The sequence below is a fragment of the Dromiciops gliroides genome, chromosome 4, assembly GCF_019393635.1.
Source record: "Dromiciops gliroides isolate mDroGli1 chromosome 4, mDroGli1.pri, whole genome shotgun sequence".
In the NCBI taxonomy this organism is placed as follows: domain Eukaryota; kingdom Metazoa; phylum Chordata; class Mammalia; order Microbiotheria; family Microbiotheriidae; genus Dromiciops; species Dromiciops gliroides.
The window spans coordinates 232,180,936-232,196,709 of NC_057864.1; the positions used below are offsets into that span (position 1 = coordinate 232,180,936).

Genomic DNA, 15,774 nt, shown 5'->3' on the forward strand with positions numbered 1-15,774 from the left:
AGAAGGAAGGAGGGTAGGAAATAAGAATTAATAATAATAAGCACCTGCTGTGTGCTGGGCATTGTACAAATATCTCATTTGGTAAGTATTGGTTTTACACCTATTTTATAGAAGAAGAAGCTGAGACAAGCAGAGTGACTTGTCCAGGGTCACACAGCTAGTTCGGTAGATTTGAATTGAAGACTTCCTGACTGCAGACCTGGAACTCTATCTGTTGTGCAACCTAGCTGCCTCTCCTAGTAGGAGAAGAATGGAATTATGATTCAAGACTTCTAGTCCTGGCTACACCCCTAACTTGACTGACCTTTTCTCCCATCATGAGGTGCAGACCTGGACTGCTGTATCTTCCAGCTCTGTACCCCTGAGCAGCTGGGGCAGTGCTCCTGCTATTGGCCTGGCCCGGCCTTGCATGTGGTGAAAAGTCAGAAAGGATGTCATCTTGGGATGGAAGTGGAGCCATACACAGGGTTATGTGTAAGGGACTCCTTTGGGAGGTAGTACCTACATCCAAAGCAAGTCAAGAAGGCTTTGGAGACTGCATCTTCCCTGTGATGGAGTCGGCTATTGAATTGGAGACAATAGTTAATGAACTGTCTTTACCATATTCCATTATGCTTCCCAGACCCCCAGAAAATTGAACCTATGGAACAGTACAATATAAAGAAGGTTGGTTTGAGGGTCTGGAGATCAAGGTTCAATTCTGGGTGCTACAGTCTACTAGCAGCTCATTTTACAGATGAGGAAACTGAGGCAAACAGAATTAAGTGACTTTCTCAGGGTCACAGTGCTAGTATCTGAGGCCTGATTTGAACCCAGGAAGAGGAGTCTTCTTGACTCCAGACCCAGGGCTCTATCCACTGTGCCACCAGTGATCCTAGTCTGTTCCTCAAACAAAAAATACCATCTCCTTACTCTGACATTTTCAATAGAAATCTCCCATGCCTGGAATGTTTTCCCTCATCTCCACTTCTTGGTCTCCTTCGAGCCTAGCTAAAATTTCAGGAAGCCTTTCCTGATTCCCCTTAAGATTTTAAGAGGGGAAAGAAAGAGGAAAGTAAAATGAATACATTCATGTAGAAAGGAAGAAGGGGATAGAACTTGAAGTTTCTCATAACTTGGATATATGAGAAGAAGAATGTATGAACATGGAAGAAGGGTAAGGGGAGGAGGGGAATCAGATAAACCTCACTCTTATCTGAACCTGACAAAGAAGGGTTGAACATATCATACATAAAGAGGTTGGCATAGACTGTATCAAATGCATTAGGTGTGTATCAGGAGGGGGAAGTTAAGAGGGAGAATCATATGAGGGAGGGTAAGAAATGACAAGACAACTTGAAAGAATTCTGGGAAGTATGAACTGATATATAGTAAAGTGAGCTGCAACAGGGGAGCATTTTACGTAATGATAGCCAAACTGAGAAGAAAAACAACATTGAAAGCCCTGAGAACTCTCTCAAAGCAATGATCACTCTCCAGAGGACCTATGATGAAGCAGGTTCCAGTCTTCTGGACAGAAAGGTAATGGACTGGAGGTGGTGAAAGATACAGTCTCTTTGCACATGGTTTTTGTGTTAATTCATTTTGCTTAACTATGAGTATTTGTGACAAGGTGTTTTTTAAATTTTAATTTCTCTACTTTTAATTAGGATGGTAGTGGAGTCAAGAATAGTGATAGGGGGAAACATACCCAGAAGAGAACAGAATGAAGTTCAGAAAGAAGCACAGAAAAGCAAGATAGTTTTGAAAATAAGAGGTTGAATGCATTATATGCTCTCTCTCTCTCTCTCTCTCTCTCTCTCTCTCTCTCTCTCTCTCTCTCTCTTTTTTGGTGAGGCAATTGGGGTTGTGACTTGCCCAGGGTCACATAGTAAGTATCAAGTATCTGAGGCCAGATTTGAACTCAGGTCCTTCTGACTCCAGGGCCAGTGCTCTATCCACTGTGCCACCTAGCTGCCCCCATATGCTTTATTTATTTATTTTTTTTGCGGGGCAATGGGGGTTAAGTGACTTGCCCAGGGTCACACAGCTAGTAAGTGTCAAGTGTCTGAGGCCGGATTTGAACTCAGGTACTCCTGATTCCAGGGCCAGTGCTTTATCCACTGCTCCACCTAGCTGCCCCTTATATGCTTTATTTTTTAAAAAAAGCAAGCATGGGGCAGCTAGGTGGCACAGTGGATAGAGCACCGGCCCTGGATTCAGGAGGACCTGAGTTCAAATCCGACCTCAGACACTTGACACTTACTAGCTAGCTGTGTGACTCTGGGCAAGTCACTTAACCCCAATTGCCTAAAAGAAAAAGAAAAAAAAAAAGCAAGCACTATGGGGGCAGCTAGGTAGTGCAGTGAATACAGCACCAGCCCTGGAGTCAGGAGGACATGAGTTCAAATCCGGCCTCAGACACTTGACACTTACTAGCTGTGTGACCCTAGGCAAGTCACTTAACCCCAATTGCCTTTATTTATTTTTTAATTATTTTTGTGAGGCAATTGGGGTACTCTATCCACTGTGCCACTTAGCTGCACCCCCAATTGCCTTTTTTTTTTGTGGGGCAGTGGGGGTTAAGTGACTTGCCCAGGGTCACACAGCTAGTAAGTGTCAAGTGTCTGAGGCCAGATTTGAACTCAGGTACTCCTGAATCCAGGCTGGTGCTTAATCCACTGCACCACCTAGCCGCCCCGCAATTGCCTTTTTAAAAAAAGTAAGCAGTATGAAATGGAGAGTCACAGTTTTGTATACTTTTTGTACTCTGTTGTGTATATGGAAATGCTCTTTTTTCTTTTTCTTTTTTTGTGTATTTGTTTTTGATTTTTGGTTCAGTATTTTAAAAAATTTAGTATAAAAAACAAATAAGATGAGGGGGAGTTGTACTAGATGACAGGTTCTATCTGGTTCCAAATCCTATGATTGTATCCTATGAACCTAAGTGATAACTATGGTGAGATTTAAAATGCAGTCAAATTCATGAATCCTGGGTAGGTCACAGATAGTATATCTATGTCTGTTGCTGAATTTGAACTTAGGTCTTCCAGGTCTACCAAGTCTGCCTTATTATATTGGGTGAGCTCCAAGAGACCCAAAGAAAGGAAGGCAAAGCAACAGGAAGTCTCATTCATGAAAGCAGAAAATCTGGCACTCAATTACAAATACAAATACAAATACATATACAAATACAATAATTATTGTATTTGGGTTATATCAACCTGCTTCTAGATTCCCATGATTTTCCGAATGGTTCCTTCATTTCCTAGGGCTGCTCAATGTTCCTAGGCATTGAGATATCGTGGAAAGGGGATAGGATCTGGTAACAGAAGAACTAACAGTGAGTGTGACCTTTGTTGGGCATGTCATTTAACCTTTCTGGGTTCTTAATTTTCTCACTTAAAAATGAAAACATCTTGTCCAGTTTCCTTCACAGGTTTGTTAGCAGGAAAGTGCCTTGTAAATCTTAAAATCTTTATAGAAATATGACATTTTGTATTGTTAAGCTTATCCTTTAAGCTAAGGCTCTGTCAGTGTCATTGTTGTCATCATCATCATGTCAATAGCCTCTACTCTCTCCTTTCCCCCTTCCATCTTCCACATAGCCACCAAAATGATATGCCTAAAGAACAGGCCATTCCCTTGCTTAGTAAACTTCAGTGGTTCCCTATTACCTTTAGGGTCAACCCAAACTCCTCTATTTGGCAATTAAAGCCTTTCACCACCTGACTCTAGTTTTCCTTTCCTACTTCTTCATGAACTCTACAATCCTGTCAAACCATTCTTCCTGCTGTTCCTTACATATACCACTACATACCTTTGTACAGATATGCCTGGAAAGTCCTACAAGTAAGTGGAGACTATTGGTATCAGAGACCCAAATCTTCTCTATCTTAAACATCTCCAGTTCCTTCCTCTTGACTCTTCTGGAATTTTTTTTTCTTTTAAGAAAATTATTGATATCTTTTATGTTTACATTGTTTTCATTTTCATATATATAGACTATATAGATACACCTTGATTTTTTGGTAATTAAATTTTTTTTAAACATATATATATATATGAGAGAAGAAAAAAACATTGCCATGTAAACAGCAGAATACAGGACAAGATTCAATATAAAACAATGAATTTACATTTCAAGAAAATTCACAAAATGAAATACTACACATTATTTTCTTTCTTTCTTTCTTTCTTTTTTAGTGAGGCAATTGGGGTTAAGTGACTTGCCCAGGGTCACACAGCTAGTAAGTGTTAAGTGTCTGAGACCAGATTTTTTTTTTTTTTTGCAGGGCAATGGAGGTTATGTGACTTGCCCAGGGTCATACAGCTAGTAAATGTCGAGTGTCTGAGGTCGGATTTGATCTCAGGTACTCCTGAATCCAGAGCCAGTGCTCTATCCACTGTACCACCTAGCTGCCCCTGCTATGTACTTTTTTGTTTGTTTGTTTTTTGTTTTTTGGGGGGTTTTTTGCAGGGCAATGGGGGTTAAGTGACTTGCCCAGGGTCACACAGCTAGTAAGTGTCAAGTGTCTGAGGCTGGATTTGAACTCAGGTACTCCTGAATCCAGGGCCGGTGCTTTATCCACTGCGCCACCTAGCCGCCCCCCTGCTATGTACTTTTAACTTTATTATTTTTCTCCTTCCCTCCCCTGTCCCCACTCTAAAGAAGGCTGCAATTAAGTGTATGTATATATACACACATACATGTATACACATGTATATATGTATACATAGGTATCTATGCACATACATATATATGTATATACACATATATACTCATACACACATATGTATATATTACTATGCTTATTTCCACTCATCATCTGTTTCTCTGAAGGTGCATAGCATCTTCCTTCAGAAGTCCAAGGCTTTCCATGACTTTCTAAGTCAACTGGTTCATTAATCTCCTATACCACAGCAATATTGCAACCCATTCACATCCTATCTGAGAGATTGTCCATGAAAGTTTTCCCCCAATTTTCTGCATTCTATTCTTGGGTACATAGATTTTATTTATACAAGAAAAATTGAATTTAAAATAATTGAAAATATCCATTTTACACTTCAACAATGATCTCACCTTATGGTATAGTTTAAGTGATATTGCTGAAACTCTTTCCTTTATATCTTTATTCCTAGATTCTTTGAAGTTCCTGACCTTTTGTTTTTCCTACTGAGATTTGTTATTATTTTTTCTAACTCAGAAAATAATTTTTAAATAATTTAATTGGGATGAACTCCGGTCTGTAGATTTAATTATGGTAAAATTGTCATTTAAAAAATTACATTGGCTTTACCTACCCTTTATATGTCCGAAAGCAATGTATTATTCAATTCAAATTTTTATTCGGTTATCCTTTTCTGTTTTATGGGTAAATTCATCCTTCCTATTTTTCTTCACTATCCTTCTCACCATATTTATTCTTTTTTTTTCCTTTTTCTTTTTTTTTTGCGGGGATGGGGGGCAGGCAATGAGGGTTAAGTGACTTGCCCAGGGTTACACAGCTAGTGTCAAGTGTGTGAGGTTGGATTTGAACTCAGGTCCTCCTGAATCCAGGGCTGGTGCTTTATCCACTGTGCCACCTAGCTGCCCCTAGTAATTACTCCTTTTACTCTCTCCCTACAGAGTTTTATTTTTCTTAGAATCACCCCATCATGCTCAGGTCAGCCAAAGCATTTCTATCAAACTACCCAAATAATAATGACATTCATAAAGGTGCTGCTAATATTTTTACACATAAGGAAACACTTTGTCCTTATTGCATCCCTTAAAATTGATCTTTAATGTTTACCTTGTGTTTCTCCAAATATATATTCTTTGTAACAAAGAATTAAGAGGAAAAAATGCATGGCAGCAAAACTAATTAACACATCTACCAAGTCTAAGAGCATATGAGATGCTGCACACCTATAATCCCTGGCCCTGAATGGGCCATTTCCTCCTCTCTTCCTCAGAACCAAATTTGACTATTATAATTACTCAGCAGAATTTTCTCTTTCTGACAGTTCTTAGTAGTAGAGTGACATGCTTTCAGATGAATTTTATCTATTTATCCTCACCCTCTTTCTTATTGGCTTTGGGCTCGGTCCTAATAGTTGGCTCTTCCAGAGGTGACTAGACATCCTGGTTCATGGACTGTGCAAAAATGATGAAATTCAGGAGCTAACATAGCTTTTCCATGGACACTTCCAGACACAGCTGCCTTTCTCACAGGGGAAGTATTTTGCCAAGGAGGCATAGAAATCAGCTATCTATATCACACAGGGCATTATTCTTATCCTTGTTTATCTGTTGTCCAACTCTTGCAAGAACTCCCTGCTGAGATATTTTTCTATTTCTCCTGTCTTGTGTCATTCATGAATTTGATATTTCTTCACCCAATTGACTGACTAGAGGACAGAGGCCTTCAGCACCCCACTAGAGATTTCTGGGTCCAGTTAAACACTGTCAAGTCCATCTAACATCAACCAGTCTATAGATTGCCCATAAGGATATCAGGAAAAAGTTTGAATGTGTTGCTGAAATACAAATACAAAAACTCTTCTTATAACCTTCCCCTCCTGATCACCTTAGCAAAATACAAGTATAATGTCTGACTGTTCCCTGTCTCTTAATATGTAATCAGTTATCAAATCCTAGTAATTCTTCCTTCATAATGTAGTCCTTGGTAGGAAAACAGAAGGTCATCTAGGCCTTTGCATCCAAGTGAAACCATAGAAAGCTGAGTAAAAACTGTCCTGCATGGGTAGAGTAAGGGATGTTCAACCTTGCATCTGGATTACTGTAAATCTATATATCTATATATAATACTTATAGCTGGGTTTATAACCCCTTCCTCTCATAAAAGGGTAGAAATTAATAGGGCCCTTTAAGAAGCAAAATGAACCATGCAGCTGGAGCTGCTATTGCTGCCAGAGACAAAGAAACAGAGAGATCCATGAGGGAGACAGTCAAGCCCAAGTGCCACTGGGCATGAGAGGTTTACCTTGAAAGGTAGGATACAAAACCTCAACTGCCTGGAACCTTGGAGAAATGAGCAAGGTGAGTATGCTTGCAGCCAGAGAAGCAGGGCTGGTTTGCCTGCAGTGGGAGTTGTTGAATCCTGGGAGATTTAAGAGTCACCTGTTGATAAGCCAGGGCTATGCACCCACCAACCCACAAAAGTGAAAGTGTGGGACCACTCAGAATGTGAAATGAGGCTACCCCTCTTCCCTGAGCTATGACTATAATATTGCAGCCTGGGAAGTGGGGTGGGGAGGACAGTAATGACTGACAGTTCTTGTTTGTTTTTGTTTTGTTTTGTTTTGTTTTGTTTTGCAGGGCAATGAGGGTTAAGTGACTTGCCCAGGGTCACACAGCTAGTAAGTGTCAAGTGTCTGATGTCGGATTTGAATTCAGGTCCTCCTGACTCCAGGGCCGGTGCTTTATCTACTGCACCACCTAGCTGCTCTGACAGTTCTCCTTTACTAAGGGCTTCTGGGATGAATGGCTTTTTGGGGAGGTGCTCAGACCCCAGTTCTCTTGGGACAAGTCCATGTGTGAACTCAGGCATTGATCTTGGGCAGCTGCTAGACTTACAACAGATGGCTGATCCCTTTTTTTAAAAGCCAAGTATAAAGCACATTTTGGGAATCTTAATATGTACTATTATCTCTCAGCTCCTTGCATCAAATATGCTTAAATTATAGAGTGTTTTTCTTTTGAGTCACTTGAAACTGGGATAGAAATAAAAATCTTATTGAGGAAATTAGACATGAGTTAAATTTTGGAGATTTGCTCAAGGTAATTTGTGATAGATTGGTGAAATATATGCAAAAAGATTATTTTATATTTAAAACCCAAGACCAAGCCTAAAGAAAGTTGGGCTAAGGTGAGGTGAAGTGTGTGTGTGTGTGTGTGTGTGTGTGTGTTTACTACAGTTGGGATGATTCAACTCTTCAGATGAAACTAAATCTCTGCTTTCCTTTGCCTACCTTGAGTGAGAGGATTAAACTCATCAAAAAAGGTGCATTCTCAAGGTATATGTGGGATGAACATCATTATCACCTTTAGATCTTTATATCTGTAGTCATAAGGGTGCTATTATCCCAAACTCTTGGAACTCTTTACCTTTTTCCCAAATACCTCATTTCTGTCAGTATGACCTACCCCTTTTCCAGCCTCCAAGACTACAATTTTAGGAGGTACATTTGATACAATCCAAGTTGTCACCAACTCTTATTATCCTACTTTTTCAAATATCTTTAGTATTTTTCTTCTCCTTCCCACTACTACTACAATTACCTTAGCTCAGGTCCTCATTGCCTTGCACCTGGGCCATGTAATAAGTTGGTCTTTTAGCTGGTATTTTACTCTCTGAGCTCTTTTCACTCTAGTCTTTCTGTGTCAGCTTCTCCTTTCTCTAGGTATTCAGTCTCTACATCATGGGTGGGAGAAAGGAGGAAATTTCAGACATATACTCAACCAGTTGGTCCCAATTTCAACACTGCCATGCATGATGGTAATCTGACCATGCTATGGCCAATCCCTGGCTTCTCCACCTTCTGGTAGTTGAACACAGATTGACCAGGGCCTCTTCCAGAAACTATTCTTTTCACAAGTACACAGATACACACATACACATGTGCTAGACAACATGTCCTGTCCCTGGCTGGACCATCTTTACAGAATGAAAATAGATCAACAGGAAGGAAATCTCCTGATAATTGAAGGCTAAGAGAGAGTATGCCACTTTTCAAACCCCGGAGCAGTTATATTATAATACTCACACTGGGACTGTACTAAGAGAGGCCTTGATCATATATCATATTGTACTACATCACATCATGTTACATCATAGAATTGAGAGACCTTAGAAGTTATAAAATATCATCCCCACCTGATGCATATATCTACAGCTTTCCCAACAAGTAGTCAGCCAGCCACTATTTACTTCTTGGGATGAAGAACTCATCACCTCCCAGAGCAATTTATCCTACTTTTGAACTGCTCTAATTGTTGGGAAGTATTTCCTCACATTGGGCCAAAATGTGCTACCCCACAGGTTCTAATTCTTCCTCCTGGTGTCAAGCAAGACAAATCCAATCCCTTTTTAAAGAGAATCCTTCAAATATTTGATGACAGGTATCACAGATAAAGCAGCATAGTACTTTGGGAATATGGCTAGCTAGCTTCCAAGTCAGAAAGACTTAGATTCAAGTCCCACCTTGGACATATAATGGCTGTGAGATCCTAGATAAGTCACTTAACCTCTTGGGGCCTTAAATGATTCCATAAGTTGAAGAGCAGGTACAGATCTGCATTAGTAGAGGAATTTTTGTCACTGGGAGTTCCATATACCAGTGAAATTACAGTTCTGGCCCTATCTTCTCCTTCTCCTCCCCCACACTCACCCATCATGTTTTTGGCCCTATGGTGTTGAACAATTTTACTGTAACTTGGACGAAGTCATAGATGGCACACTTGTCACATCTGCAGATGATAGCAAATTGGGAGGGATAGCTGATGTGCTGGCTGACCAAAATCAGCATTCAAAAAGATCTACAGTTTAGAAAGAGCTTCTTAAACTGTGGGTCACAACTCCATATGGGGTTGCCTAACTGAATAGAGGGGTTGCGAAAAATTGGGCAGTAAATGTCTGATTTGTATGCCCATTTTATACACCTATAAACCTGGGGTCATGTAAAAATTTCTCCAGTGAAAAGGGGTCACAAGTAGAAAAAGTTTAAGAAACCCTGGCCTGGAGCATTGGGCTGAATCTAATAAGATGAAATTTAGTAGGGCTTAAAGTAAAGCCTTAGCCCTGGGCTCAGAAATTGCTTCACAAACACAAGATGTAGTTTGTCTGAAAAAAGACAGGGGTGTGGGGTGGGGGCGGATAGCAGCCTACAAACAGAGGTGTGCTGGAGAGCTCTGACTGGTTTGCCACTGTTAAATTTTCAGTGTGCGTCTACACTTCAGAAAGCAGCAAACACTGATCTATTGTTCTGTTGATTGTTTAGACTTAAGAAAATGATGGAGAAAATGTTAATGATGTAGTTCAAGCTTAAAGTATGTCCTTCATATGTCACACACATGCACACACATGTGCACATGGATATGCACACACATACAAACCCCACCACCACTACCACCAGATAGCTAGATGTTAAGCATTTACCATCATGCCCTCCCTACCACCACTCTATGGAGTCAGTAGTGTGATATAGAAGTCAAAAAGTTAGTGTGATCTTATATCATTGGCTGGAAAGGACCTCAGAGGCCATTTATGCAACCTCATTTTACATATGACAAAACTAATAGATACCAGAGGGAACATTTTCAAGTGAAAGCCTGACCCCAGAATCAAGGCTCTTTATACTGTACTTGTTGGGGGAAGACACTGACCAGGTGGAGAGAATTCAGAAATCAGCAAATATATTGAGTCCATATTGTCTGGGGTCAGCCAAAGGAACTGGGAATGTTTAAATGAAAGATTTTGGAGAGACAGGATAGCTAGCTTGAGGTATCTGAAAGGCTTTCATGTGGATAAGAGATGAGATGTGTCCTGTATGGCCCCAGAGGGCTAGACCAGAAATGTACAGGTGGAAGTTGCAAAGAAGTTAGTTAAAGGCTTCATATCAGGAAAATCTTATGATTAAAGCTGTGTAGATGTGGAATAGGTTGCCTCAGGAGGTATGGAGCTTCCCCTTACTGGAGATCTTTAATCAAAGGCCAGATGGCAATGAAGCATGTTACACTTTCTTGCCTAAGAGCCATGCGATGTCCAAACTTCTTAGCTTTGTGTGAAAGGATCAATATCTACCAGGATTCCCCTATTCCTGCCAAGTAGGTTGTATCAATACTTTCCCTAAAAGGCAAGGAAGCTGTCCCCAAGACTAGAGTGGCCTGGGGGCTAAAGCCCAAGCCCTTGCTGTTGACACAGCTTCCTGGTCTCCTCAGGCTGTGTTGATATGGTTTCCGGGAAACCTAAGGGCATAAAAGGGGCTGACCCTCTTTGAAGTTTCCTAAAGCCTTGTAAGTCACCTCACCTTCCTCTTCTGATCAGATCCATTTCACTATGAAGGTGAGAGGGCCACATCTACCCAAGCTAAATGCTGTGTTCATGTTAAACAGTCTTTCTATGCGATGGCTAAGTCAACCTACTTTTGTAATTGTTGAATGACCTGTGAGTGTTTCATTTCATATCCTAATCTAGCCTAAACTTCCAGGGGACCAGTCTGAGTGGGGCCCAGCTCACACCTGTATTCAAGGACTTCTATGATGGGGCCCCAACCTTCCTTTCCAGTCTTGTCTTCAACTGTCCACCTATGTAAATCTTACATTCCAACCAAATTGTCCCACACAGTGGTTTGAACACATCTTACTGAGTCCTCTTATGTTCTTTTGATCACCCTATCATCACTCCTGCTGTTTGGCTTCCTCTCTCTCTATCCAAATCCCTGCCCTGAGTCCAAACTTCATGAAGCCTTCAGCAACCACTTAAGTTCTCAGACCATTCTGGCCTCTTATCCCTTAGGACACTTCCTTTCTGTAATTAGGTCCTATCATTTACTATGTTATATTGTTTTTTACCCATTTCCTGTGTTTATGTGCCTTATCTCTCATTAATTGACTGTAAGCTTTATGAAGGCAGGTAAAGTGCCTCCCAGGATTAAATTGAGATTAAAATGAAATATTTATAAAGTGCTTTATAAAACTTAAGTTCTGTATAAATTCTAGTTATTGTTTTCCTCCTCCTCCTCCTCTTCTTCTCCTCCTCCTCCCCCTCCACAGCAGAGTTGTAATTTGGATTTTCTTCATTTGGGGGCAAAAATAGCGCATGTATGTTACCCCGGGGGAGGGGGGCGGGGGAGAGGAAGGAAAGGGACCTCAAACAGATGTAGACAAGACGGAAGGGGTGCAGTCCAGCCTTTTTTACTAAGAAGGTCAGGGTTTATGCAGTGGACAATGGGGAGCTATTTTATTTCATGGAGATAGCAGTCATCTAGGGAAAGAAGCAGTATACCTTCTGGATATCGGAGCCTTGAGGCAAGATACATACTGTTTGTATGGGGGCAGCTAGGTGGCACAGTGGATAAAGCACTGGACTTGAATTCAGGAGGACCTGAGTTAAAATCCAGCCTCAGACACTTGACACTTAACTAGTTGTGTGACCCTGAGCAAGTCATTTAACCCTCATTGCCCTGCAAAAAAAAAGATATATACTGTTTGCATCTTTGTAGCATAGTGCACTGTACGGAGATGTTTCTCAATGAACATTAACTGAGGCAAGGAAAGTGGGCTGCCTAGATACCAAGAATTGAAGTTGAATGAGTCAGGAACCATGGGATTGGAGGAAAAGATATCTTGAGTTTCCCATTAGGAGAAGGAGTGCAAGATTCTATTTGAAGTGCTCAAGGTCCAATCCTGGGTCTTACCTGATGGAACTTTTCAGTTGCTCCTCATCCAAGTATTTGTGGAACATCTCCCGAAGGTCAGCCCAGTACAGGGTAGAGCCAGTGGCTTCTGGATTCAGCTCATAGCCTAAATCATCACTCACTTCTGACACATAATCCTTACAAGACTGGCATGAACCCCGAAAGGCAATGTAGCCCAGGAGGAAGGCTGGGATAAGGAAAGCCAAGTGATTGATTTACCTCTAATAGCATCTCCCATCTACATGGGCTCCCTCTAGGACTGTTTTCTTCCCTCCATTCTAGCCCCCTGAGACTGAGGCAGTCAAGAAATCAGCTCTTCTCCAAGACCACTCACCACTTCTTTGTTCACCCCTTCATCATTCTGTTTCTTCCACTTCAGAACCTAGAAATCTAGACCTCCAACCTTTCCCATATATCAAACTTAGCATCCTCCTCACTGAGTCTTTCATTTCACCTCTAGGCCCTCCCCTCACTTTCCAAGCTCATCCCAGTCCCATGGCTGGGGGGCAGAGAATTTGTCTTACCCAGAGTGAAGACTAAGAGATTGATGAGTATAAGGTGGATAATTAATTTGGGGGTCAGATTCTGCCTCCCAGGTCCCCCCTGCTTTTGCCCCTGTTGGTTTATGGTCCTTAGCTCCATGTCCATGATGAGAGCAGCTGGATCTTCTTCTCCTTGTTCCTCTTGCTTCTCATATTCCTCCAATGGTTTTCCCTGGTTCTCTCCTACTTGTTTGTAGATGGTATAGGAATGGTGGGAGGACAGCTCTTGATGCTGGGAGCAGAGAGACCCTGAGGTCAGTAGAGGGGTAGATGGACAGAAACCCATGGAAAAGCCTTTGGGGAATTGATGGAGGGGAGGATGTTTGATGAGGAGAGGGAGATGGGGGAAGGACATTGGGATGGGAGAGAACAGAGTGATGGAGAGATAGGTAGATGGTGTAGGAGAGGGAGATGGGAGAAGACAATGGGGAAGAAATGGGGAGAATAGGCTGGGGCAGAGGGGAACTGGAGGATAGAGGATAACAGGGATTATTAGTATGATGCTGGGATTGGGGTAAGAGAGAGTTGAGGAAGGACAGAGATAGGGAAGGATAGAGAGAAAGGGTAGGACAGGGAGATGAGGGAGCAAAGAAGATTAGGGGAAGGCACAGAGTCATAACTAGGGTGAGGTAGCTGAGCCATCTGGGGGTACCAATTACTTCCTGCAGTAATGTGGAGGTTGTCCTGTCCTTCAGTCTTTTGTTCATCTTCTGACTCGTGCCCTGACACTGGTTTGGGGGATAGCAGCCCTGGGTTAGGGCAAGGGATGTGATCACTAGTGGTAAAGGTCAGAAGAGAGGTAGAAGGAATAGATGACCTCCTCTCCTGATGCTACTGTACTAGCTTACATCCCTGTGGGGGTTGGAGGATAGAGGAGGAAACAGGTTCCTTCTCTTCCTCCCCTATGATACCTGAGCTCAAGATCTGTCTCTTCTAGGGACACACACCTTCCCACCTTCAAAATCCCTTCCCCCTCCCCATCCCCCCCCAACTCCCCACTGTCTCATTACTATCCAGCCTATCTAGTCCTTCCTGATCCTTATCTTTCACTGCCTGGCCTCTAGAATCCTCTTTATTATGAACAAATTCCCCTCCATGCCTTTCCCTCCCCTATTCCATCCACTTTCTGGAACTCACTGAAACCTAGCTTTCTTAAGACACTCTAGTTAATGGCTATCAGGAGCTCTATGGAACTAGAAGACAGACACCTAGAAGAGGAAGCAACAGGGGAAGAAGAGGATGGTCAGGGGGTAAAGTGTTCTGCAACTGGGCATGGGGAAGCAGATTGTTTAAGGGTGGGGGATGGGGTGTGTTGGGGTTGGGGAATAGCATTTCCCTCCAGTTTTCAAAGTCTTACCGCTTTCAGGAAGAAACCCCGAACTTTTTCCATTTGTTTGGTGTCTCCTCAGTGCTGTGCCTGAGGACAGGCCCTCAGGCCCCCTTAGCCCTAGCAGCTAGGTCTTCTCTGTAGAAAAGCAATTTGCTGGGCTTTCACCCCAACTTTCTGGTTGTTTTCACGATGCCTAGTCTCTTTAGCACCCACCTTCCTTTGGGGGTGGGTGGTAAATAAGTCATAAATATCAGGGAACTCCACCCCTCTCTCCTCCCACCCCTACTCCACCCCTTCTCTGCAGTAAAATCAATTTTCTACGATAGAACAGACTTTGGCCTTTGGGTCTCTGCTGGGAGTGTGGTTGAAGTTGTGGGTAGGAGTGAGGGGGGTTGGGAGGAGGTAGATTTAGGAAGGAGGTTGACCCCTATTTTCCCTTCTCCATTGGCCTTCCTCCTCTCATCCATCCAGATAAACCCAACACCTTTCCTTGTACCTCCAGCACACTTATGTTCTCATTTCCCCACCTGCTCTAGCTGTTCCTTTCTCAAAGGCCCCCAATGCCTCTTTTGGAATTCAAGAGAGAGTCTGACCTGGGGCCCAGTTACTCCAATCCAGGCAGTCTGTACTCTGGCCTCCAGTTTCTCTTGGGTGAGATACTGTATCCTGTTATCCATTAACCTGTCCCATTCCTGTCCCCCATCCCTGTCCCATCTCTCTCTCCCCAGAGAGGTTGTTTGGTTAGTGACTGAGGCTCTGTCTCATGCCAGGCTAGGTGGTATCTAAGTGTCTGTGTTTCAAGAGTGTGCTCTGACAACCAAATCCTTGGACAAGGAGATAAAGGTGACATGCATGTCTGTTCCTATGATCATTTCATCCTGGCACCTTTTTGCCCCTTTCAAGATGGGCCCCTGGAAAGTATTCTCCTCACTTCCACCTCTTTTGGGAGTGGAAATGGAAACTCATTTACCCAACTCATTCACTCACCTGAGTGATAGTGTCTGGCTAGGCCAGAGCTATCAGTGATTCTGAGGCCACCCAGGGCTGTTATGAGGCTTAGATTCCTTCTTGTTTCTACCCAATTGTTCTGTCCAAGCCCTCCTGTCTCTTCTCCCTCCCATCTTTAGTATCATTTCCCTCCATCCATCTCCTATTTCCATTAGATGGTCTGTTCCCTACTATGAGCCTGAGTCCAGACATTCAGGTTCTATCTCTTTTCACTGGTCCCTCCTTACCCACCATTCCTTTAAAAAAAATGACTGCTAGACTGGTTATGTGACCCCAGACAAATAATTTCACCTTTTCTGTGCCCCATACAACTTTCTAAGATTAGAAATTGCAGAACAAGTGCAATAACCAAAGAAAATGTGAAATAAAAATAGTAAACAGAGTGCTTGGCCTGGAGTATAGAAGACTCATCTTCCCAAGTTAGATCTGGCCTCAGACACTTATTAGTTGTATGACCCTGGGCAAGTCACTTAATGCTGCTTGCCTTAG

At 42.3% G+C, this 15,774-nt stretch overlaps 1 protein-coding gene across 3 annotated transcripts in view; it reads right to left on the bottom strand.

Annotated features, from left to right (window-relative positions):
• TFR2 (transferrin receptor 2) overlaps nucleotides 1-14,898 on the bottom strand; it is a 28,205-nt gene extending 13,307 nt beyond the window's left edge. Inside the window, exons 1-3 of one of the 3 annotated variants that reach the window (XM_044004879.1) lie at nucleotides 14,305-14,896; nucleotides 12,930-13,179; nucleotides 12,406-12,592 (exon numbers count right to left, since the gene is read on the bottom strand). In XM_044004879.1, the coding sequence (XP_043860814.1) occupies nucleotides 12,406-12,592; nucleotides 12,930-13,179; nucleotides 14,305-14,337 (470 nt within the window). In that variant the 5' untranslated portion in view covers nucleotides 14,338-14,896. Of the gene's footprint in view, nucleotides 1-12,405; nucleotides 12,593-12,929; nucleotides 13,180-14,304 lie in introns of all 3 variants that reach the window. The other 2 variants (XM_044004878.1, XM_044004880.1) reach the window with 2 other exon arrangements.
• Nucleotides 14,899-15,774: the final 876 nt, after the last annotated feature.